This window comes from Protomyctophum parallelum, assembly GCF_964188405.1.
Source record: "Protomyctophum parallelum genome assembly, chromosome: 7".
NCBI lineage: Eukaryota > Metazoa > Chordata > Actinopteri > Myctophiformes > Myctophidae > Protomyctophum > Protomyctophum parallelum.
Genome location: NC_139705.1, coordinates 37,250,444 through 37,275,332, shown reverse-complemented (window position 1 = coordinate 37,275,332; position 24,889 = coordinate 37,250,444). Strand labels below are relative to the sequence as shown.

General features: G+C 42.8%; 2 protein-coding genes across 4 annotated transcripts; one reads left to right on the top strand and one right to left on the bottom strand.

The window, feature by feature from the left end:
- Positions 1-1,828: 1,828 nt before the first annotated feature.
- zgpat (zinc finger, CCCH-type with G patch domain) lies at positions 1,829-14,799 on the bottom strand. Of its 2 annotated transcripts, none has more exons than XM_083770368.1 (7): positions 14,736-14,799; positions 9,968-10,598; positions 9,351-9,484; positions 8,781-8,936; positions 8,125-8,250; positions 7,050-7,467; positions 1,829-5,630 (listed from the first exon to the last, which is right to left on the bottom strand). In XM_083770368.1, the coding sequence occupies exons 2-7, from the start codon at positions 10,555-10,557 to the stop codon at positions 5,495-5,497; spliced, it is 1,560 nt and encodes a 519-aa protein (XP_083626494.1). In that variant the 5' UTR covers positions 10,558-10,598; positions 14,736-14,799; the 3' UTR covers positions 1,829-5,494. The 2 variants fall into 2 exon arrangements, with proteins under 2 accessions (XP_083626494.1, XP_083626493.1); XM_083770367.1 differs by lacking the exon at positions 14,736-14,799 and adding an exon at positions 12,636-12,682.
- Positions 13,066-24,889, top strand: tti1 (TELO2 interacting protein 1). Of its 2 annotated transcripts, none has more exons than XM_083770358.1 (16): positions 13,066-13,148; positions 14,664-14,879; positions 15,224-15,491; positions 15,743-16,005; positions 16,399-16,736; positions 17,029-17,290; positions 17,420-17,597; positions 17,997-18,271; positions 18,574-18,951; positions 20,290-20,449; positions 20,816-20,977; positions 21,659-21,804; positions 22,363-22,503; positions 23,025-23,229; positions 24,389-24,476; positions 24,573-24,889. In XM_083770358.1, exons 1-16 carry the CDS (start codon positions 13,101-13,103, stop codon positions 24,817-24,819), a joined length of 3,375 nt encoding a protein of 1,124 aa, XP_083626484.1. In that variant the 5' UTR covers positions 13,066-13,100; the 3' UTR covers positions 24,820-24,889. The 2 variants fall into 2 exon arrangements, with proteins under 2 accessions (XP_083626484.1, XP_083626483.1); XM_083770357.1 differs by having other exon boundaries at positions 21,632-21,804.

The following is a 24,889-nucleotide window of genomic DNA, read 5'->3' as shown; positions in this document are numbered from 1 at the left end:
TATTGCTTTTGATTTCTGTAATCTTTACAACACAAAATAAATCATTCATATGTTGTAAAGATTACAGAAATAAAACTAGAAAAAGTGCCCCTTGGGGCACAGGTCTCCACCAGGATAATACCGTTTGGACAAAATATGTAGGAGTAATATAAAAATGTTTTTGTTTTTTTGCAATAATCTGTCGACTGGTGGTTGTATAACAGCCAGGGCAATAAAAATAAAAATATAACACGTTACAGTGTAGCCTATTCATATGTTTAGTAGTGCACATGCACACGCACACGCACACGCACACGCACACACACACACACACACACACACACACACACACACACACACACACACACACACACACACACACACACACACACACACACAGTGCAAAACCGGCATGCCTTCTGCTGGTGGAGACAATAAGCACATTGAATTTTCAAAAGACGTCACACTCATAGTCTAATCTAAAGTGAGTAGAACAATTACATTCAAACGAGCTAGGTTCAAGGTGTGCTTAATTGAGGTGCACTCCAACGTCTGGCTTTCAGACATGACGTCATGTGGCAGCCAAGTCTATGGAATTTTAATGTTTGTCTCTAGTCTATAATATATCTCGAACCAGTGCTGCGTCTCGTTAGAGCCTGCTGCAGTGGTGTCCGATCCGAACTTAACCGGGATGCTAGAAACTTCTGGGATCGCTGAGGGTTGTAAGGCCAAATATCCTGTCTTTGACAATGCCATCCAACTGAGTATGTATCACCATGACGATGACACGCCTGTATACCCATATATGGTTTCTACATTAGTCTGATCTCTGATGGTGCAGGTCATCGCTAGATATTGCTGTTGTCTCCATGCCTGGGGCTACAGGTTGTACCCATATATGGAGCTCTAGGTGAAAGCATTCGTAAAAGTCCTTCCATGCCCCACACAGAGCCATCTAATAGAAGAGTTACGATATTGAGGGGGCAGACACTGAGCGCTCGAGCTGGAGTTGGAAATACATTGTTTTCAACGAGGGTGCCGCAAATAACAGCTATTTTAAGCATGTGTGCAACACGACAACTGTTTTAAAGTATTTTACAGTAACAACTAAAGTCTCTTTAATGTTTATGTTGTACTATTACTACAAAACAATGTAAAATAAAGGGATTTAAGATCATTAAAGCTGGGCTGTTGCCTGAGGCCAATACATTTCGGCCAATGCATTTCTGCCTACTTCCGGTCTAGGACGTGTCACAGTTGGTTGTCCCCATTCTCAATAGAAGTCTATGTATAGGCGGACCGCCAGTGGACTGGCCCCATGAAGTGAACGCAGTTTGCGTAACTCTGTCTATATCTAAGGCCCCCCATGACGTCATGTGGCAGCCACACTGGGCTTCAAACAAGTGTGATTGTTTTGTTACATCTTTCTTGTGTACTGTAAGGTACATAAGCTACGTAGGCCTAATTATAGAAATTATTTGACTATCTGATACTGATCAAATACTCTATATAAGCCACATGTGTTCATCATGTAATACATGTATAACCTCTTACTGCTGCTGTGAAACAACCATCCTAAAAGGATTTTTCATACCCTCCTGGAAGTCACTGGTTCCATTTCAGTACGGTATGTAAATCAACCTGCAGAGACTTGAAACCTGCTTGAGATGGGTAATTCAACACAGTGAACTTTATGCCACCTCCATTTTTCTGTCAGTTATGTTGTTATGGTAGCATTTTAATGTTGTATTTTAACGAGTGTGCAGATTGATTTCAGGTCTGGCTGAAAATAGTCCCTGGAGAAAGGATGTGTGGGTTTATCACGTAAAAACTTTAAATTGTGTCTGCCTCCGCTTTTTCCTCCGTTTTATTACATAAACAAAAACATGAAATAAAAACAAACTGTGATAAACAATCCTGCATGTAAACAACCATGAGGACCTTTATCACCACCATAGGATCACCACTATGACTATCCAATCAGCACTGCATTGTCACAACTGTCTTCACACAGACTGTTGTGGCTTTGCTGCCCCCACGTGGTGGTTCTCTGTTAACACAACGGCCACAAGGCGATGCGTTGTGTTCTGTTCAGAGAAGGTTCATGATTCATTATTTTTACTGAAAAGATAACAACAGACGTCGCGTAATGGTGTTGTAACAAAAAAAATACACGCATTCAGCCCCCATTTTGCAACTCAAACTTGAAAGTAATGTCATGCATGGTTGTTTGTAAATTAGCATTAGTTAACGCTAAATTACTCAGCTTAAATGGTGCGTGTGCTTGTAGCACATTTCACTCGCTTCACTAAAGCACAATTGGTATAGGCCTACTATCGAGCCATACATGTAGTTCACTCATACAAAACAGAACGAACGTCATTTTTAAAATTAAACACACCTCGCCGCCGGTACCATCCGGTCCTATGGTGTAATGGTTAGCACTCTGGACTTTGAATCCAGCGATCCGAGTTCAAATCTCGGTAGGACCTCGTACTTTTAAAATGTTGAGAATAGACAATTGGAAACATGCACTGCTTTGTAACAACTGCTGATGAGCCATTCTGCACTTATTACCAGGGACTAGAGTCTGCACATTAATCAACAATTTTTTACATTCACTTAAATGTTAGTCAGAAGCGAATTACTCTGTAGCCTATAGTAGTTCCTGAGCAGGCTGTTAAAATACACTGGTGATACAACTATCCATACAAAAACATATTAATACAAGGAGAAGGTAGCCTACCCGCTTGGGAGATGTAGCCCCTTTTGGCACCCTCGGTTACCTTTTCTGAATTTTGGACAGCGGTACCCTAGGGTCCCTCCTTAGTTATTCCACTCTCCATAGGTAAAGGCAGCTTTACATATACTGTCTGTTCACGGAGACCTGCACGGTTGCTTGAGTGTTGGTGAGACGTTTCAACGGGTCTCCGTGAACAGACAGTAGGTAAAGCTGCGTCCTATGGAGAGTGGAATAACTAAGGAGGGACCCTAGGGTACTGCCGTCCAAAATTCAGAAAAGGTAACCGAGGGTTCCGAAAGGGTCTATGGGAGATGGAGAGTGCATCTGTGACCCTGGTGTCAGATCCACAGTACAGGAGCATCCATTCACCAATTCAGTTTTTTTTATTAGGTAGGACTAGGAGTGCAGCAGTAAATTTAACTATGCGTTGTGAGCTTAACCAGCTGTAAAATAAAGTATTAAAGAGGGCTTTTGTGGTTAATCCAACTAATCAATTTACTGAATTTGATTATAAAATAATCAATTAGAATTATTTTAATTGTGATAATTGAATTGCAACACTTCTCACTTAGGCTATAGGACCTATTCTTCTAGCTCGCAGCGGGATTGCCTCAAGTCAACACTAACAGAGAACTGCGACGACTCAGGATCTTAAGCTCTGTGGCGTTGTTAGTTTCGCTGTCACGCATTTACTGTGTGGCATGTTTGTGCCTTTTTCCCCTCCTAGCTCTGCCTTGAGTTGGCTCCCAGTGCCATCTTGCTTGCTACTAGTTCCGGTCCGGATGCCTGACACACAGTGCCGTGACAGCCTCCCTCTGACCTCGTCTGTGACCCACAGGAGACCTCTGGGTACACCCATGTGACATCAAGTGCAATTCATAGCATTCTTGCGTGGATGTCCAGGGCCTATTCCTGCTTACAGTGTGATGACTTGGCCCATGTACAGCAGTAGGCTACTGACCCCACTACTGTAGCCACAACCAACCACTTCAGGTAATTCCCCATGTCAGATTTCCACACTAGTCTCCTCATCCCATTCTGGTCATCTAATAATAAACTTGCATTTTCCAGTATATTTGCCGTTTGTCTATGTATGTGTTGTGATGAAGGCCATGGATAACAGAAGTCAAATTGGGTTAAAACGTTGCCCAAATATGGAGATGACTGATGTAACCAACTGAAAAATATTTGTGCATATTTCACCAATGCAAAAACCCAGGAATCTACCACGACCAGTATTAATTAGAGTTGACTGAGATCAGAAGATCATCTACAAAGCATGTTTTCTGCAATAGTGAATGGTGTAAAACTATAAACTCAAAATCATTATTAGACATCTCAAATAATGCATTTTAGAATTCCATCAGTCCATATGTAAGTTCCAGTTTAGTTTTTGTAATTAGCTTAATTATCTTAGGTTCCACCAATTGTAGATGAACATGAACCTTGCTACCTGTACATAAATTAACTGGTATAACGGTGTCGCTTATCAAGAACAGCTGGCAAACTGACATGTGTCAATGTTTAAAACGGTTCACAAACATTTCCTTGAACATTTATTAAAAACATTAAGTGTAGGTGTGCCAGTTAGTGCACAACCACATGCTCCTTGAGTCTCTCTACAAAGCTAAATTTGCTTAAAAATAAAATAAAAAACATTAAAGGTGGTGAAGTGTAATATTTTGTTAAAATAAGTGTTCAATTGCTCTATATTCCGATAGCAACTATTGCAGCGTGTTTGTTCCCCCGTCTCCAGCTTCATCTTGAGTAAAGATCTGTCAGTCTCTCAAACCTGATAGAAGGCATGACCTTTTTGCGTGTTTCGGAAGTACTGTAACTGATCATGGTTTTATGTAGATGATCTTAAAATGCATTTTCTGTTCACGAAAGATCTGGAGAAATAATACACTCTATAGAAATGATTAGACAGAATATAGAGCTTTGACATTTAAAAAGAAAAAAACAAAACAAAAAAATATCCATGCATCCATCTTCAACCACTTATTCATAGTCGGGTCGCGGGGGCAACAGCTCCACCAGTGTTCCAGACTTCCAGAGCAACATTAGTGACTTCCTCCTGAGGGATCCCGAGACGTTCCAAGGCTAGCGAGTCGATGTGTTTCCTCCAACTGCGCCTTGGTCTGCCCCGGGGACTCCTCCCAGTGGGACGTGCCCCGGGGACTCCTCCCAGTGGGACGTGCCTCGAGGACCTCCCTAGGGAGACGCCCTTGAGGCATCCTAACCAGATGCCCGAACCACCTAAGCTGTCTCCTTTCCAGGCGAAGTAGCAGCGACTCTACTCCGAGTGTGTCTCGTGTGACTGAACTTCTCACCCTATCTCTAAGGGAGATGCCAGCCACACGTTGAAGAAAACTAATTTTGGCTGCTTGTATTCGCGACCTTATTCTTTCGGTCATGACCCACACTTCATGACCATAGGTGAGAGTAGGAACGAAGATTGCTCGGTAGACAGAGAGCTTTGCTTTCTGGCTCAACTCTCTTTTTGTCACAACAGTGCGGTAACAGCAAGTGCAATACCGCCCCTGCCGCTCCGATTCTCCGGCTGATCTCATTCTCCGTCCTCCCCTCACTCATGAACAAGATACTTGAACTTTTCAGATTGCAAGAAGTGGTGCCGGTCCACTCTCTGAAATCATACTGAAGGTAGACATTGGTGAGTGATGTTAATAATAAAACAATATACCAAAAGACAATTAAACAATAGACACGAGATGAAGTTGATTGCAGAGTTTGTGCTTGAGAACAGTGGAGTCAAAAGGTCATTTTCTTGTGTGTGTCGGCCTTCTTGTGCTCATTCTGGATGGATGTCTCATGGGCTTTTTGCTGTGCCAGTAAACCACGGGCCGCACACAGCTTATCCTCCAGATGAGTGACCATAGATGCATCCCTGTGTAGAAACCATACAGAGGGATGAGAAACTCCAAAGAAACAAGAGTGAGTAAATGGGGACTGCCCATAAGTCAGACTTCCCGTTAGACCGACCTACGTGGCCGGTTAAGACTGAGGTTAGGTTAGGGCTCGTACACACTGCACGATATTTGCTCCAATTGTGCTGTCGGGGAGCATTTTTGGCGCTCGCCGACAAAACTCCCAATCTGACGCAAGACCGGGCTTTGATCGCCAAGGTTTTGCTCGCTGTGTGTGAAAGGAGCTGCGAGAAGATCCAGCGCCGATAAAAGCGCTCGCCGACGCCTTCCCGTCTAAACTTTATTCCTTGGGTAAATCCCTGTGTCATACATATAGGTAGTTATATTAGCCCAATATTGCTGCTACGCATTTCACTTGAATAATGTTGATAAACCACATCGGAATCAACTCTGCAACATTTCGCTTTGTATAGCCTATTCTTGTTTGCACGCAGAGAGAGAGAGCGGGGCGGTATCACGATTCACGGCATCCTCCACGTACGTGGGATGTCAAAATGAATTGGAATAAAACACAAATTATGTAGCCTACTGTATGTATCGGGTCTGGATCGCATCTTGGTGAAGTCTTGCAGTGTGTTATCCCTACTTGGCTGTCAATTGTTTAGTGTGCAAGCCACAAAGATATAATGACAGTCGATTTCAAAAACAGACTCCTGTAGTCAACGATCTGATGACTCGCGGACAACTTTAAAACTCCTACAGTCTGTAGGGGCCCTTAGCGACCTGAGGTTAGGGTTAGCGACCTACGTGGCCGGTTAAGACTGAGGTTAGGGTTAGCGACCTACATGGCCGGTTAAGACTGAGGTTAGGGTTAGCAACCTACGTGGCCGGTTAAGACTGAGGTTAGGGTTAGCGACCTACGTGGCCAGTTAAGACTGAGGTTAGGGTTAGCGACCTACGTGGCCGGTTAAGACTGAGGTTAGGGTTTGGGATAGTGTTATAATTATGTGAGGTCGGAATATTAAGGGGTTGGAATAACGACATGGCTTGGTGAGATGTTATTGACTATCGTCGCTGTCATGTGGAAAGTTGGAAACCTTGTAAGTTACTTTTCAGGAAATGGGGGAAAAAACCTGTGCATCAATGGATACAATGTAGTTATAATTTAGTCACAAGCTCATTTCATTAGTTAAATATTTATAACAACCACAGACAGATTTAACCACTTTCACTTTAAAAACAATTAAAAATAGCCGCACAAGCTACAAGCCCACATCATGTTACATTGCGACATGCTATGAGCTTTCTGTTTGGCTAGGTTGTAGACATAGAAGTACCTATACACGTCAGAACTACCGCTCCCGTTTTTATGCGAGAGCTTCTGGGAACTCAGATTGGGTCACAATTAGTACATTACAGTACATTTAAAGAGTACTGACCTCCCTGCTCGTCTACTCAGCGCCTCCATTAGCCCCTTGATCTCCCTCTCTGTCTGAGTGACTTTTTCAGCTGCCTTGAACAGTTTCACATTTAAGCTCCGCTTTATGCTCTTTCCTCCCTGGTAGGCGTCCACCCCGGCCCGTGATGATGCAGGACAGGGAGCTCCGCTGGCGGCCGACTCTCTCCCCCCGTCTCCCAGTCTTTGGTTGAGGAAGTCAAAGACACTACTGCGCCCCCTGTTGGTCCTGGGCCGCGGCTTTCTCTTCCTTGCTTTGTGGACCGTTGTATCGCCGTCTTTGGCTTTCCTGCTCCGAGTCCGTCTTTGGGTGAGCTCACTGCACATGTCCAGAGACTGGCCTTTGGGCAAGACCATGGCTGTCACTGGTTCTACGCGACCCTCTTGCTTCTTCCCCAAACCTGCGAAAAACAAAAAGGGACACATAACTTGTTTGTTCATGAATGAGGCTTTTGTCCAACCAGTCACTTGGACAGTCAAGTAGAATTAATATGTAGGAATTTGTCTTGGTTGAACTGGTGCAGAGATACACACTTATTTCACACGTGGTTATACAGTTATGAATGAGACCACCTAAAATGATAATACCTGTGTGCACCATGAAGGAACCTCAACTGAAGCTGATGGTATGTGAAAGAGGGCTTTACATTGTATGTTAAACTTTTATTTTGAAGGGCTTGGCCACAACATAACAAAATATTAATTTTTATGTGGGGTATGCATTTAATCAGCAGAACAGAGGTATTACACCTTCCCAGGAAAACTGTTACAAGAGGGATAAACAGTGATTCCAGTAATTATGCACACAAACCAGTGTAAAACATACCAGAACCTGCACACATTATCAGCATAATTTGGCTCAATAGCAAGACACTGAATGTATACATTTGCATGAGCCTACTGTACCTCAAACCATCTAGCTGCTAGCACCTTTGACGGAGTCACCACAATTTGCGACTGCCTGTCCATGGTGGCAGTCTGAACATCCATTGAAAAAGTAAGAATAAAACATCTCTATGGTCAGTCTAACTGAAAATGTTCTTTCTGTTTGTACTTACCTTTACCATACTCATAGCCCATTTTGAGCATAAGTTTGGAGCCAATGCCTCTGGTATGTGCCTCCCAGCCACCGAAATGAGAACTGCTTAAAGTTGCACTGGATTCTTCAGCAGCAGATTCAATAACTGTTGGGTAAGAGGGCTGAATATATTAGTACATGATTTGTGTCTTAAATAAATGTTAATAATATACATATTATAGCATACCAGCCCCATTTTCTCATGGACAGGACATGGACAGGACTACACACATGCACAAAAAGGTACAATTCTATTTTATAATAGAATGTTGCGCTGGGCTTTATACTAACTATCAAACGTATCATGGCCAGTTCCAGATGTAACTGCATTTATTATTTCCTCACAAAACATTTTACATCATCAGCTTCGATGCAAAATCCTATATAGTCTGTGATTAAAAACTCTAACTTGCAGTCAGTCAGCTATGAGCCTTCGTCAGAGTATCTGATAAACGCTCATAGCCGAAACGCGTAAGCGCTTGTTTCTTGGTGTGTGTGTGTGCCAATGAAAAGTGTAAATGTGAGTACTTTGTCCTCAAATCTTACTTTTGATATGTATACTGGGTTTTGGGTCTAGCACACTGGTAGTCATAGGGTATTAAAGGTCACTGTGACTGATAAAACAGTTACACCTACCTTTAGCATAAGCTACATCTCCGTCTGCAGAGTCATCAGAGTCAGAGGAGATGGGGTCGTCTTCTCTCAGAGGAGGTATAATCCCATCGGCCTCAAGCACAGCATCTTTCAGCAGGACGGAATCAAACTTCACCGTGTAGAAACCGTTGTCAATCTCTACATGTGAATGAAGCAGGAAGCATTTGAATAAATTAAATACAAACACAAAACACACAAATTCCTTGTGTGAGTGTGAGTGTTAATGTTCGGAACTTATTAGACCGTTGTAGCTGAAAGTTTGGTTATTTATTTTGGCTATTATGTCCACATTAGTAATGATCTTGTATAAATATCCATTGAAAGCACCAATTATTGGCGCTTTCAAAAGGACATTGATATAGTGTGACAATATTCGTCACATTATCGATATCAATGTATTGGGTGAACTGAAAATGTTAATGTTCTATTTTGTCCATATCGCCAACGCCAAGCTTCTTATTCGACTATTCTACTTCTATGGAAATAATTGATAGTTGCAGCCCTACAATGTTTCCATCAAATCGCTGTGAAGTTGATTATCAGTGGAGTAACCTGTTATTTTGGCTGGGTACCAGATGCCATCCTCATGACGGGCCAAACAGGCCGAGCCGTCTTGGAGGCTAGTGAGGTCCAACTCCAGGAAGTCTCTTAGTTCCAACATATGGACCACCTCACCGTGCGAGAACCTACGAAACATAAAAACACTATGATGTGATCTACAATAAAAGGGAGACACACAAAAATAATGGTAATCATAAAAACACAAGAAAAAGGAGGTCCTGCACTTATATAACAGTAGTTTATAGGCTACTGAGTTATGACGTTTCGGTCTCACAACCTTCATCGGGTTAATCTCGAAGGTGTGCATAAGGACTATTTTCTACAAAATCATAAAACTTAAGATTTAACCACATGAACCCTAGCATCCCTATTCTAGGGTGAAGATATGATAGAATAGAATAGCTTGTAGATCGCCTATTTGTGGGGGAGACATTTCGTGTTGAGGTAAAAAAAAAAAAGAGAAAAGAAAAAAGGAGTGTGCCTACAGTACAGTAGTATAGTAGTATGGCTAGGATGAACTATTCTGGCAAACACTGCTTTAACTTCCAAAGATACATTTTTACAGTTCTTTGAAAACAAAAACAAAGCTAAGAGAACACATACTGTACCTGCAATTATCCGGAAAACGACATTTTTCCTCTAGAAAGTATGGACATGGTTTCATTGATTTCTGGGTGGGGTAGATGTACAACACCCTCACTTGTGCCTCGTCCCCGTCTGGGGTCTCTGTCCCCACCACCATGGCATTGTGATACTCCAGTGTACCCCACGATGTCCGGTAGGGTGCCCTGACCTTGGTACCACTCATATTGTCTTCCTCTTCTTCCTCCTCATCTTCCTCCTCCTCTCCGTTCACATCGCCGCCCTCTCTCCCACTAAGCCTCTCTGTAGCGTCTAAACCGTTCCCAGAAACCGCCCCAAGCTCAGAGTAGAAAGCACTGAACTCTGGGGCCAAGCTGAACGATGCCCCTGCGGCTCCCACTCCAAGCTCACCACTCTCAAGACTGGCTAGAAGTTGACTCTTTTTGACAGACATCAAGGACGCTTCGGTGAGCTCTATGAGCTGACAAAGGTCCTCCTTCAGCTGGAGCAGGTCTGACTGTTGAGAAGGGTCTGTGGCTGCAGAGAGGACTGTCTCCACCTGCTGCAGCTGGGCGCTGTAAGCGGCGATGGCCGCCTCCAGTTTTGCTTCATCCATAACGTCACCCCTCCCCTGGACTGTTTGTCAATGTTGAGTACCTGGAACCCAGAAAAACACAAACACAAACACAAACACACACACACACACACACACACACACACACACACACACACACACACACACACACACACACACACACACACACACACACACACACACACACACACACACACACACACACACACACACACACACACACACACACACACACACACACACACACACACACACACACACACACACATTTGAAGTCCACTTGAAACAACATTTGGAGAATAACAGTTGAAGATTGATTGATCGCTGGATGTAAGCCTATTTAAGCATGTTTAACAGGAAGAAAACATTTTGATTAAATAATACAAAGACATTTAAATGTATTTATTTATTCATTTGGCATAATTAGGTGCCCAGTAGTATGACTGGGAAATGTATCTAAAGCAGGGGTTTTCAACTGATTGTGAATGAGGGACCACCACCCAACCAGTTGTGTTGCATGGGGCTTTGGGCCAAGATTAGTGCATGCAACACTTGCTATGCATCCCATGTGTATACATCCCACTGTTTCTCAACCAATGGTCCATTTACTACTAATCATTTAATAATAATTCTAATAATAATGACTCCACCAGGCAATCTGGTGCACTTCCCCCTCTTGAGATTCCAACTCCCAGGTCAGAGTTCCCAGGTCATTCAGTTCACTGTTTCTCAAATAGTGGGAAGCCTTTTTTTTTTTTTTATCAACAAATCCTACATTACTAAATGAATGGTCTGGGACCACTTGTAACAGATCACCTGTTGAAAACCCCTGAACTAAAGAGTAATTATTTATTTTTATTCCATGCCGACGTTTAATTCAGTTGGCTATAACCATAATGGTTTTGGAAATATCTTTCACATAGTCAAACTATATGAGAGAGCAGTGGTAGAAAGTAGCTATGTGACTTACTCAAGTACTGTAATAAAGTACCATTTTGAGGTACTTGATTATTTCAAATTTGTATACTTTTATGGTTCTACTTCTACTCCACAAATGGAATCTGCACTCTGTAGCTACCTTGTGTGTGCACATGTATGTGGCCTAGACCAGTGGTTCCCAAAGTGCGGTCCGGGGACCCCCAGGGGTCCTAGAGGGAGTTCCGGGGTACCCAGCTTAATAACAGTTTAGAACCAAATGGACCCTTATGGGTCTGTAACTCTGAGTGTACAAATGAGTGTACAAGTGTACATTTTGTACACTCTCAGTTAAATTAACATTGATTTTACAATATTTATTTGGTTCCCGAGATAGAAATGCCATGGGCCGGGGGTCCGTAGACTAATGCATGTCAAACGGGTTGAGAATCACTGCTAGAGCCGTAAAAACCTTGTTATGGGGTCCCTGGCATATATTTTCTAATGGGGGTCCAGAGGCTGATTAGCGTCAATTTGGGGGTCCTTGACATGAAAAGGTTTGGGAACCACTGGCCTAGACATCCAAAATGACGTTCCGAGCCTGTACTCATCTTCACTCCTCCACTACATCTCAGAGCCAGTCATTGTACAGAATGTACACATCACTACATTTCATTTGATAGCTTTAGTTTACTAGTTAGGCCTACTACTTACACATAAATACAAATTCACAAAGCATCCCATAATACTATATTCAGCACAATAATCATCAGCTTCAACATTATCTTATGATTATACATTAATGCACAATACTCATGAAATTAATGAGCATGCATAGTTTTACGTTTGGTATTGTTTGATTCGAATACTTTTTGTACAAACATCTACTTCTACTTCTTCCAAAACAATATGAGTTATAGCAGCTAAAGCTAGATAACATATAATAGGTTAAATAAATAACCTCAGTTAATTGAACACATTGTTACAGCGAAACAAGGTGGGTGCTGTTAATTGTGTTGATGTTGACGTTCCAGAGAGGACAGTGTGTAGGGCTGTCGCTTGGAACAGAATCAACAGATTTAGATCTGTTCTTTTTCAGCAAGCGACACCGTCGTACTATGAAGCACACATTGGGCTTCAGCGTCGTTGTAATTAACTAAATATAACCATGTTAATTAACCAACCTTTGATCATTCTATTCTTTCCACCCGTCCTCCCGACCCGTCTATCCATGGCAGGAAATTCAAGCGTTTTTCAGGACAGTGTATGTTCAACCTAGCATGATATCTATACTGTGGCAGACCTGGTTGCAGATCCGGTTTATGTTATTGTTCCTAAGATCAAGATGCAATAATGTCACAAATCCAGCGAGTTTCCTCAAGTACTTCCTTCCTGGAATACGTAAATCGACATGTTTATGATCTAGTATAAATTCATTAATTTATTGTATATGAGGAGGAAAACGGTGCAGCACAAACAGGAAACGGAAACTTTAGAATAGGAGGGCTCTAGACCGGATCTCACTACAGTTCAGAGATAGAAACCCAAGAAACCACAGCCTGGTGACGGACGCGACGTTATGACACACGACACGGCGCGTAGTTTTGACGTAATTAACTAGTATGGCAGCAATGTGATGTGCAGCATCTATGTGCATCTTTGTTTGTTGTTATTCTGTTGTTGATGACCATGTGAAGGTAACCAAACTAGCTCGTTTTGTGTTGGATTGATGACTATATTAGTATATTTTACATTTACGTAAATACAAAGTACGTAGTTACGTTGGGTAAAGTATCATTGGCTTTTTTGTAATTTCTTTGTACTGACACATTCTCTTCTGTATCCTTGGATCAAGACTATCATAATATATGTATTTTATCGAGTCTGACTTTTACTAGTAATAAATGTCAAAATCGATAAATACCATGAAGTCTTGATCCTAGGCTACATCTTCTGCTTCTTTGATGTGCCTTTGCAAGCATGTCATCATCACTGGTTTTGATCAAACATGGTTTTATAGGTCAAGATACGGTAGGGTACCCATGGATATCTTGGCTATCACATGGCTATCTTTATAATATACAGCTATTATAAAGTCATTACATTGAGCTCCACTTGACCAACTACATTCAAGTGATGAATGCATTCATCATAATCATCATCATCATGATCATCATCATCATCATCATCATCAGTTTTTACGTCTGGAATGATCATATAGTCAATAACATTATTTTACTACATTTTGATGCCAAGACTTTTATTCTTTGACTTAATTAAAGGTATATTCAGTGATTTCACTTAATTTAAATATCACTTATTTTTTTGTTTTGTTGTGATAATCCTCCCTACTATAGAGTGTGCTGGCCATATAAGGAGTTCCTCCCTGTCCCCAGTTAACCCCTGGGGGTCAAAAAACCTTAGGTTTCGTTTTTGACTCTCTATCCCATATATGTCAAACTCAAGGCCCGGGGGCCAAATCAGGCCCGTGAATGAATTATCTTTGGCCCGCGGGATGATATTTAATTAGTATTAGAACTGGCCCTCTGGTATATTGCACGGACCACAATAATACTACAAGTCCCACAATGCACTGCGAGTGCATTGTCACGTATCGAGGGCCCACAAGCGCAAGCATGCGTCTTCTCTTCACTATTGATCAGCAGTGAAAGTATATCACTTGTGGTCAACTTTCAGCTACCTCTCTCCCCAAAAATGGCCCGTGTGTTGAAACACAGTCCGGCCCTCGACTTGTACCAATTTCTTTATTTTGGCCCACTGTGTATTTGAGTTTGACATCCCTGCTCTATCCTGATTGGACGAAAGGCTGGGTCCCACAGCCAAAAACGAAACCTAAGGTTTTTTGAGTGAAATCACTGAATATACCTTTAAGTTGTATGCACTGCAGGACGTTTAGTATTTTTACATTGTGGTATTTCTACTCTATTTAAAAGTGTTCAACGTTTAAATACTAGTATAACTGGTCCTCTCTAATCCTCAATATACGATGACGCAATTTCCGTCTACTCACTCCGTCTCTTGGTGGGCTACACTACGGAGAAGATTATTTTTCATCTTGTTTTTAAATGATGTCACTGGCTATAGTCGGGTGTCATAGAGACAGTTATACAGACCAGACCTGTGGAATGATAGTCCTTCCTGCTTAACTGCTTTACCCCTTTGGGTGTCTCTGTCTTTCTGTCCTCTCTCAGTGTCCCGTAATGTCACCATCATCAGCCTCATCCATGGCTCAGATAAACGACCCAAAGATTGCCTTCGCCTACCTGCGTCCGGCCTGCGTCCTCCTGACCCGTGAGCCCACACTGACCAACGTACAGACATTGGGAGCCCAGCTGAGAGACATTGATGATGCCACGTTACAGCAGCTGCAGGACTATGTCCTGTTCCCCCTGCGCTTTGTCCTCAAGGTATGGATGAAAGCTCTCAGGCGACACAACTGATTATCATAATGGAAAGCATATTGTGTACCAAAATAGCAGATCTACAAGTTCACAACACTGTTGTGAGATTTTAGATCGGCTATTTTCAGTTATTAGATTAGATTAAAGAGTATTTGAAGTGATCAAACTAGCAATAGAATACATATTTAGAAATTAGAAGCATCTTCTCCATACATGGTCTCAGAGAAAGAAAGAAAATGAAGCAAAGGTTAAAGCGTCAATCTGTGATTGTAGAACAGTAACAACATGATGATACCTAAACATCAACAATAAACTTGAGATTTTATTTTTGCTTCATTCCATGCCTCAAGGTCCCCGGGCCCAAGAGGGAGGGCCTGGTGGAGGCCGTGGCCGAGACCATGTGCTACGTTCTGGAGAACACATGCGTGCAGAGCTGGGAGACACTCCGCGACGTCCTGTCTGAGCTCTGCCTCTGCGTCTGCTGTCCCACCGATCCGGGGAAACCCGCCGCCGTGTCCGAGGAGCTGAAAGTGGCCGCGCTGCGTTGCCTGGACGCGCTGCTTCACGCGGCGTACGGCGATATAACATTCAGGCTCTTTGAGCCTGTCATGCTGCCAGGTAAGTAGGGCTCCAACTATCCATTAATGTTGAATCTTGGATCATCATCAATGTAAAATAATCGTAAGTCATGTTTTTAATCAACTAATTAAATTAGTCTGATTAACCACTTAAGCCATACAACTGTGTTGCCAAAAATAGCTAAAATAACCGATCTACTGTAGAAGTAGTGAGTTTCTATTTCCACAAAATTATCGATTGCAATATATCTTATTGCAGTCGATTAAATCCATTGGTTTGCCTACTGCCAGGCCTGGGCGCCACGGTGTCTCTGCTCCTTGCTCTGGCGGAGCAGGACAAGTCGAGGAGCATCCAGACAGCTGCGCTGAAGTGCCTCCAGGCGTTGACCCTGCAGTGTGACTGCTCTCAGGACCACATCATCCCCTCCACGGAGGAGCGACGCACTCTGGGCAGCACCATGGCCTCATTCCTGCCCGGCATCACCATAACTCTGAGCAGGATTATCATGGGAGATTTGAAGCAGGGCCATGCAGTCACAGTCGGGGCCCTCAAGGTGCATACTGTACATCCCTATATCTTTCATTTAACTAACCCATTACCGTTAATACCTGAGGCCGATTCTACTTCTAAATCAGTAGTTCTTCTGAAATGAACCAAATTGTATTTGCCCGCAGCCCCTCCCAGAAGCGATTTGTGTTAAAATTTCTAAAAGTATGGTACAAGATACCGGGGTTGTGGCTCTTTCAGAGCGAGAACTCTGGGGGGAGGGAGGGGTAAGAATTTCAACCTTTTTTTTTATTGCTATTTTGCTATCATATGTGACTTGAAAAATGTTCTACTATACATATTGGTTAAAATGACGGTTTAGTCATTCAAATAAGGTGTGTGATTTTGAAGTGAAATGTACAATTACAAAAAATAATTCAAATTCATTCATTTTATGTAGATGTGGTCCAGAGCAGTGGGACTTGTCATGGAAGATTGTCAGCTTGAGAAGTGTGACGCGGTGGGAACGCTGTCTCCCGTGTTGGGACAGATCAGTAAGCTGGTGGTGCAGCGGTCCCAGGACTGGGTGAAGAGCACCTCGCACAGACTGACTGTACAGCTGAAGAACATCATATCCTGCGTGTCGGCCCACCAGCACTGGAGGGTGCGACTGGAGCTCGTAGAACTGGCTGACCACGTGCTGGCCGGCTGCAGCCAGTCACTGGGGGAGTGTGTCGGACCACTGCTGGAGGTTCTGGTGGGGTCCGTGAATGACGAGGACACCAGGATCAGAGAGAGGCGAGTCATTTATTTGAGAATGGAGCCTGTTCAATGCCAGATTATATTGGATCTAATATATTTAGTACATAATTCTATAGCTGTCTATAGAATAACTAACGTTTGTTGTATGTTCCATACGGTGACAATACAATTTCACTTGTTTATCCTGTAGGAGTTCTCTCGTTTGATGGCATACAATTGGTATCCCGGCCTGAAAATGTATTTTGTTTACTAAAGAGCTGTAGTGACGGATCATTACACACCTTGTCTCCACTCTTCCCCTTCTCCTGTGGCGTCACCTCACCTACAGGTGTTCTAGTGTTCTGAGGTCGGTGTCCGAGAGGATCCAGAGGTCTGGTGGTGGTGGTGATGGAATGTTCACTGATGTTCTGTCAGAGAACCTGCACGTGTTGGCCTCCTCTCTGCCCAGACTGATGAGGACATCAGACGATCATAAGAAGCTGTTCGTCCTCAATGTGTTTCTGGGTTACTTAAAAATCCTGGGTCCCACGGTCAGTGTGGTGCTGAACTCGGCCGCACATCTCCAGAGGATTTCCAAAGCCCTAATGCAGGTAACGGTAGCAATGGCATTAAGTTTGCTTGCTATTCTTTGTTTTAAACATTTCTTTGAGGCAAAAAAATAAATCAAACGATGGAACTATCCGTTTTAGAATCGGCATTAAAACACTGTTCTACTCCAGGTGCTAGAGCTAGATGTTATGAATGTCCGCATCGTGGAGGAGAGGAGTACTGCTGTTTCTATAGACGGTTCCTCGAGGTCCCAAAATCCCTCCACTGCATGCAGCCAGAAGAAGAATTTTCTGTACTTCAGAGATGAAAAGATCTTCTCTGCACTCATGGAGCTCTGTCGAACCTTAGGTATGAGATAATTTGGCTTTTTTGACGACATAGTTATCTGCATTTATAATGCAGCCGATGTGTCACAATGTGTCACAAATATGTTGAGCTTGTGTAAATCTGCTATTTTTGAGAATTTGAGAAAAAGTGGTAAAATAAAAAGTTCAGTTTATGTGCGTTTTATATTTAATGGTTCATCTCATTCATTGTACATTTTTTAAGTCAATTTTTTTTTTTTATATTAAAGTTTAATGGTATAATGTTTTGATTCAAGATTCAATAATTTATTCATTTTTATTATTATTTGTATTTACAAAATTTCAGTCAAAACATCTGTATTATGTAATCGGTGGGGGTGTAGGACTCTCTAAATCCGCTATCGGTTAAAAATCTTGCATTGGTTGTCCATCTACCCCTCAGGTTGCTACGGCGACATTTACCTGTTGACCGATCACTTCCTGGATTTGTACCGAGAGTCTTCAGTGTACAGGAAGCAGGCGGCCATGGTGCTGAACCAGATTATCATGGGGGCTGCCAGCGGTGCCGCAGGGCCCACAGGGGCAGAGCGGTGTCCTCCCTGCAGCCTGGAGGAGCTGAGAGCAGCAGTGGTGTCTGTCCTAGAAGAATACACCAGTCTGAATAACTGGAACCTGCGTACTGTCACAGAGGACGATGATGGAGACACAAAGGACCAGGTAATGGAGGTTGTTGACCGGGGATATATATACTTGGTCCCCTCCTCTTCTGAAAATGTTTGCCTGTACCCAAAAGTGTTTCATATGGGCACACATATATTAACTTAAAGCAACAATTCATATTCGTGTTATGCTTATGTCTCTCCCGACAGAGAGCTAGTTTCAATGATGTCTAGACTACATAACAGTAAAGATGCCAGTGCATCTAGTGTTCTGTCCAATCCTGTCTGTGTGAGGATCAGCGTACAATTTGACATCTTTGAATATGATAACTCTTTTTATTCTCTCTCTCCCTCCTACAGCCTCACTGTCCATTCATGCTTCCGGCCGTATCTAACAGAGAGCTCGTCCCCTCGTCCCTCTCCACCTCGCCCGCACAGTCCGCCGTCCACCATCTCAACAGCAACATTTGGCAGCTGTGCGTCCAGCTGGAGGGTGTTGCATGCTTTGCCCAGGCCCTGGGGCGCGACTTCCGCTCGCTGCTGATGACGTCTCTGTACCACGTGCTGGAGAAGGCCGGGGACGAGAGCCTGCTGGTCAGCCAGGCGGCGTTGGACTCCATGTGGGGCGTCAGCGACGCGTGTGGCTACGGCTCGCTGAGGGAGCTTATCAACGACAACGCCGACTACCTGCTCAGCCACGTGTCCCTCAACCTGCGGAGACTCAGCCTGCATCCGCAGGTAGGGCTGTCAACATCATGGCATTTTAGTTCGTAGGTTCTCAAACCTTTTAATTTCAAGGACCCAACCATAACTCATAACTCATAATTCCATGTACAAATGGATTTGTACATCTCTGAGTTACAGACCTGTAAGGGTTTATTTGGTTCCTAGCTATCAATCAACAATAAATTGTCAAACTATTGGCTTTGAACAAATAAAAATTACCGTACATTCCAGTTTGCGTTTAGTCTTTAAAACAAAATTGCAAAGGGCATTCATGACAAATACATTAAATCTAAAATACCTAAAATCCGTATAGTATGAGTAGTACAGTACAGTACAGTACTGGGGGTATACGTGACCATACCTCTGTTACAAACATTTATTTTATTTATATGTTTATTTAACAATACAAAAAACAATGTATCATGTATAAAACATGAAACCGTTGCATTATAATATAGAGTTTATAGCCGAGGCTAATTTGCGACCCCAGTCCCTGGTTAGGCCTTTCCATGCCATGATCTATACTAAAAACAATTGTTTAAGTCTTTGTATTGAGTTTGCGCTTGAAATGTACTGTAATTCTGCAAACTGTTAATAAATATTTCAATCAATCAATCATCAGGCCTCATCATAGGTCACCAGGTCATCTAGTTTCTCAGGAAAAAATGAAAATAAAAGACAGCATTCACTTTCCTATATGTTTCTAAATGCATGATCAGACAGGGACCACATGCAATTCCTTCACGGACTACCAGTTGAAAACCCCTGCTTTAATGTATCACATCTGACATGCTCTTATGTAACATGCATTAACATTACATTTATATTTGACTTTGTACATTCATTCAATCAACAATCAGTCCTTATCCATGCATAAAAGCCTCTGAGTTGGTGTTTACAAGAATGGAGCAAAGAGATCAAGTACAAGTGCAAAGGAGAGGAAAAGGGCCCCATAGAGGATGTCTGGTGGATTATAGTACAGTCAGTACAATATGTTCAGTACAGTATGTACAGCACAGTAGTACAGCACAGTACGAGTAGTACAGTATAGTACGAATAGTACAGTACCGTACAGAACGAGTAGTACAGCACAGTACAATACAGTATGAGTAGCACAGTAGAGAACAGTACAATACAGTACGACGAGTAGCATAATACAAGTTCTTATTCTGTCACTCATACAGTACAACTCTCCAAACCTCCACAGTCAAGAGCGCCCTCTACAGGCTCTAGTCTAGCCTCTAGTAATCAATACAATCCATTTACCCTCAACTCACCTAACCTCCGCTCACCTCTTCTCTCCTCTCCTCACCTCTCCTCTCCTCACCTCTCCTCACCTCTGCTCCTCAGGCTCCCCGGGTGTTAACAGTCATGTTGGCCCATTCCAACCCCAGCCTGCTGCCACTAGTTGGAGATGTGATCCAGGATGTTCTCGTTGCGCTGGACCTCAGCTACGACCACACAGCTCCACTCTTCTGCTCCATACTGCACTCTGTCATGAAGGCCTTGGGTGAGCTTCAACACTCATTTCATTTACTCCGTCTTGTTTCATACAGATGTATTGAGGTGGTCGAGGCAAATGTTAGTACCGTATGCAGCTTTTTATATCATGAATAGGGAGACCACCTCCAACCACTGCAGATGTATTAGTAGTTGTATTGTGTTAAGAACCTCTACCGTACAGACTGGTTAAAATAACATTTTATTAATTCAAAAGTAGATTTAGTTTGTTTTCTTGATACATAATTGTTATGCTTGTTGAAATAAACATCTTATTGGTGAATTAGGTAATTTGCTCAGCCATACTACATCTCTAACTAAATGTACAATGGATAGGTATAACCTGATGTCCGGCGAATATTTTGTTTCTCTACAGTGAGTTGGTTCCCGTCTAGCCATGGTAGTAAAAGTGAATGTACCCGCGACAAAACGACTTCTCCCGAAGCACTGAATGTCCGTCAGTTCCTGGTGGACTACTGCAAACAGAAGGAGCTGGCTGAGGGTATCGCTGCAGAGGAGGACGACACAGAAGATACAGGTAATGTGATTTCATTGTACAGTATGACACTGTATAGCAGGGTTCCCCAATTAATTTTCCTCAAGGGCCATATTTTGACTACGGTACCAGGCTGGGGGCCGAGTCGGCACGCGTGAGGTCGAGGTCTTGCCCTGAAATTATTGTTCAGGGCAAGACCCCATTTGAAAAGGACCCCCAGTTTGACATGCAGAGGCTACTGACCCCAATTTAATGCCATTTATATCTGGGACCCCCCCCAAAAAAAATAATATATATATATATTTTTTCTTCTTTTCTTTTCTTTTTTTAAATTCTTCCGTGGGCCACAAGGGGCCGCTAATTGGGGAACCCTGCTGTATAGAATAATGATGAATATGATGATGATAATAATAATGTGTTTAGCACCTTTTCATATTATAATATCCTATGATGGATATAAAAAAAAAACTGTGTTAAAGATGAGATTAAGCAGAATTGCAAACACTTTCTAACCAGACTGCAATGCAACAGTAATACCGAAGTTATCCACTTGGTGTCACACTTGTCTTGGGAATAACAACTTCTTTAAAAAAAAAAAAAATCATTTATTACACTCGTAGTGTTTAGTTTGTATTCATGAAGAGTAAGTATTAGCTTAGCTAAATACATTTTTAAAGTATCTTGCAAGTATGGCAGCTCACCGTCCAGTTGCTGTGGTTACAGTGATACCACCCGCCCCCCAGGTTGAGGAGGAAGACGAGGGTCCAGATGTGAAAGAAGAACTCCCCTCCCACCTTCAAATCACCAAGGACATTATGGAGCGCTGCATTCACCTGCTGTCGCACCCCAGCCAACCACTCAGACTAAAGGTACTTTTGTGTGTGTGTGTGTGTGTGTGTGTGTGTGTGTGTGTGTGTGTGTGTGTGTGTGTGTGTGTGTGTGTGTGTGTGCATGAAAGTACACTAGTTACACTAGATTGGACTCCATACCAGTTCCACAGAAGATATAAGTCATGCATCAACATCTCAACGATACATACTGTAGTTTTCATGTAACAATTTGCACATGGGCCTATATACACTTTGACAATGGTTACTTTGCAGTTTGCACAACCTACACCTTCCGACAGCCTACATTACCTCACTCTATACCATACCACTCTAGACCATAAAGCCTGATTTAGGCTTAGTTGCATGTTCGTGTCATACACCGAAAAACAGCCGATCTGTCACATTTCTGCTATTTTTGTGAATTCTTTTTTAACATGTTCGCCTATAAGTGCCTAAATTATGGATTATGGATACCAGGTTGGAAGTGGTTATGTACTGTATGTCTGTAGATTTTATAAACATTTAACCAACGGAAAGTTGTATTAACTAGACCTTCCTGTAACATCCAAGTGAAGTTGACTATGCTGTATATATCAGGTGTTGGATGTGTTGGAGCTGTGTGTTCATGTACTGAGCGAGAGGGAAAACGAACTGCTTCCCATGGTGCACCGCTGCTGGCCTGCACTCCTACAGAGACTGACCACTGATGACCCGCTGGCGGTCCTCAGAGCCTTTAGGGTACGTACTTTATATGTAACATCCTGGTGTCCATTTAACTCAGAGAGTGTACATATGGAACCAAATGCATAACGTGGCCAGTTTTGTATTGTTTTATGTCCATTTTTGTATTATTTATTTTATCTGGCTTTAAACATTCAGAACTCACTCAGGCCAGGTCAAAAGATAATGCAGTAAGCTTAGCTAGCCGTCAGCTTGCTTTTATTGGTAGGTGCCGGTGGCTGATATGTACGTACAGTATGGTATTTGGCAATTGGCTGTATTATAGATTTTTTAAATGTGTGCTTAGATTCCAGTTTGAATGATTATTCACGTTTCATTCACGGGGTGGCTCCACCAATTGGTGCACTGATTATTATGCCCCTTGTTAGTTGCGAGTTTGAATCAGACTCCTTTTAATATATTTAAAAAAGCATAAAATGGAAAAAATGGAAGAAAAAAAAAAAATCTTCATAAATGATTGAGGGAATGCCATTTGGTTACACTTTTGTTTAGTGAGTGTACTTGAATATCCCGGCTAGGTGCTGTTTGTGCTGGGTGAGACCTGCGGCGACTTCTTGCGCAGGAGAGTGTCCAAAGAGGTTCTGCCCAAGCTGACGTCCTCACTGAGCAGACAGGCTGCGGTCAGTGGCAGGGCCACTCCCGTCTACACACACTCCCTGGCCTACAAACTACAGCTCGCAGTACTGCAGGGCCTCGGCTCCCTGTGTCTGTCACTTAACTTAGGTAGGAGAACACACACACACACACACAGGTACAGGGGTGCAGCAGTTAATCAAACTATTCTATTTAGATTTTAGAGCAATTCGTTTTGCAAAAACAGAAAAATCACACCTCTGTGAAGTGAGGGGTGCAACTCCGTGTGGGGGGGGGGGGGGGGGGGGGTCCGCGGAACTTCCAGACCCCCAGGAATGCGCCCAGGGTGCACGTCCGAAATGGTCGAGAAATGGACAGTTACCGTGTGGGGGTCCCCAGGGGGTCCCTGTACTGTACTGCACTGTACTGTACTGTACTGTACTGTACTGTACTGTCACGTAATGACTGCTAAAAACTCATCTTCCCATCATGCACCTGTGCACAGTGTGAAGCTCAACAGCGTACTGTACATACGTATACATACATATATACAAAGGGACACTCATTGCTGTTCAATGGAGTGAATTTGTTCTGTTGCTTTTGAAAGTAATCTGAATGGCTAATATGATGTTCAAACTGGGAATGAAAGGAGTAATGCATGCAAACACAATACATAAATCCAATTTAAATAGTTTCATGTACTCGTATGTTGATGTAAAATTCAACCATAAACCTATTGTCACTACCAGATATCAGTCCTGTAACATGCATAAAGTAGATAGGTAGCAAATAGTTACACCTAATAATTAGACATTTCAAACGTTCTTTCACAGAGATACTGAGATTCCACAGTTTACAGCAGTCGAAAGTACTTGCGCGCTCTGCTTGCGCACTAGTTGGCCATTTATGGCCTACTAGTGTGCAACAAGCAAGTATGCACTCGACAGAGTGCAGTTCTAGTTTATATACTATAGTTATACTGTACTGTACTAGTACTACTTTTGTAAAAGACAGCTGTTAAGCTCTCCACCACCGCACCACCAGGTAAGTGTTGGAAAGCGTCTGTTGATGAAAACCTGCTTATGAAGCAGGAGGCGGGTACAGTGTTGGGTCACAAGCGTTGATAGCAGTGGGCTTGTTGAAAAAGCCATAGTATGTCTGTTGGTGTCGGCTCTCGGGTGTATTCAGATTTTTACACCTTCCAACGGACTGATCTCCTAACTTCATTTGACTGTCTGTCGTAATCTATAGTAGTCTGTTTGGTGAAGAGCTACCTTTAGTGATAGAGCTGTGTTTTAATTCTGCTCAGGTGAGACAGACCTCGACTCTGTGTGTGAGGCCTGCCTGCCCTACCTGAGCTGTAGACAACCCATCAGACTGCAAGAGGCCTGCTTGAGGTAAGAACATAGAACACACTAGAATCAATGGTGCCACAGGAATAAAATAAATTGGTTTGATTAACTGCTGCAGCTCTCTTTGTCTTCTGTCGTCAGTGTTTTCCAGCATTTAATCCAAGTGGACCCAGACGCTATCTGGTTCATGCTCTGCGAGTTGCACTGTCCATTCTCCTATGAGCCAAAGCACTCCGACCTTCCACCTGTACACCTGAACGGGTTTGGTCAGCAGAGGGACGAGTATACAGACAACCTGCTGAAACTACTGCAGGAAGAGTTTAGCTCACCTGTCATTCAGTCCACCTCATTAGATAATGGCATGATTAAATATGCAATGAATGAATGAGTGAGTGCTTAACCTACCAATGCCAGATAGCCAATATATCTATACATACTGTATATTAAAGCTGTACTCC

What these genes read in the sequence shown, in the direction of transcription:
- zgpat (XM_083770368.1), bottom strand. Translation starts at nt 10,557, where the DNA reads ATGGATGAAGCAAAACTGGAGGCGGCCATCGCCGCTTACAGCGCCCAG. An exon ending in CGTTTTCCGGATAATTGCAG is followed by an intron (nt 9,485 to 9,967) that starts GTACAGTATGTG and finishes TATGTTTCGTAG; the next exon opens with GTTCTCGCACGGTGAGGTGG. An exon ending in GGGCTATGAGTATGGTAAAG is followed by an intron (nt 7,468 to 8,124) that starts GTAAGTACAAAC and finishes TGTTTTTCGCAG; the next exon opens with GTTTGGGGAAGAAGCAAGAG.
- tti1 (XM_083770357.1), top strand. Translation starts at nt 13,101, where the DNA reads ATGTGCATCTTTGTTTGTTGTTATTCTGTTGTTGATGACCATGTGAAG. An exon ending in GGAGCTCTGTCGAACCTTAG is followed by an intron (nt 17,598 to 17,996) that starts GTATGAGATAAT and finishes TCTACCCCTCAG; the next exon opens with GTTGCTACGGCGACATTTAC. An exon ending in ATGGAGACACAAAGGACCAG is followed by an intron (nt 18,272 to 18,573) that starts GTAATGGAGGTT and finishes TCCCTCCTACAG; the next exon opens with CCTCACTGTCCATTCATGCT.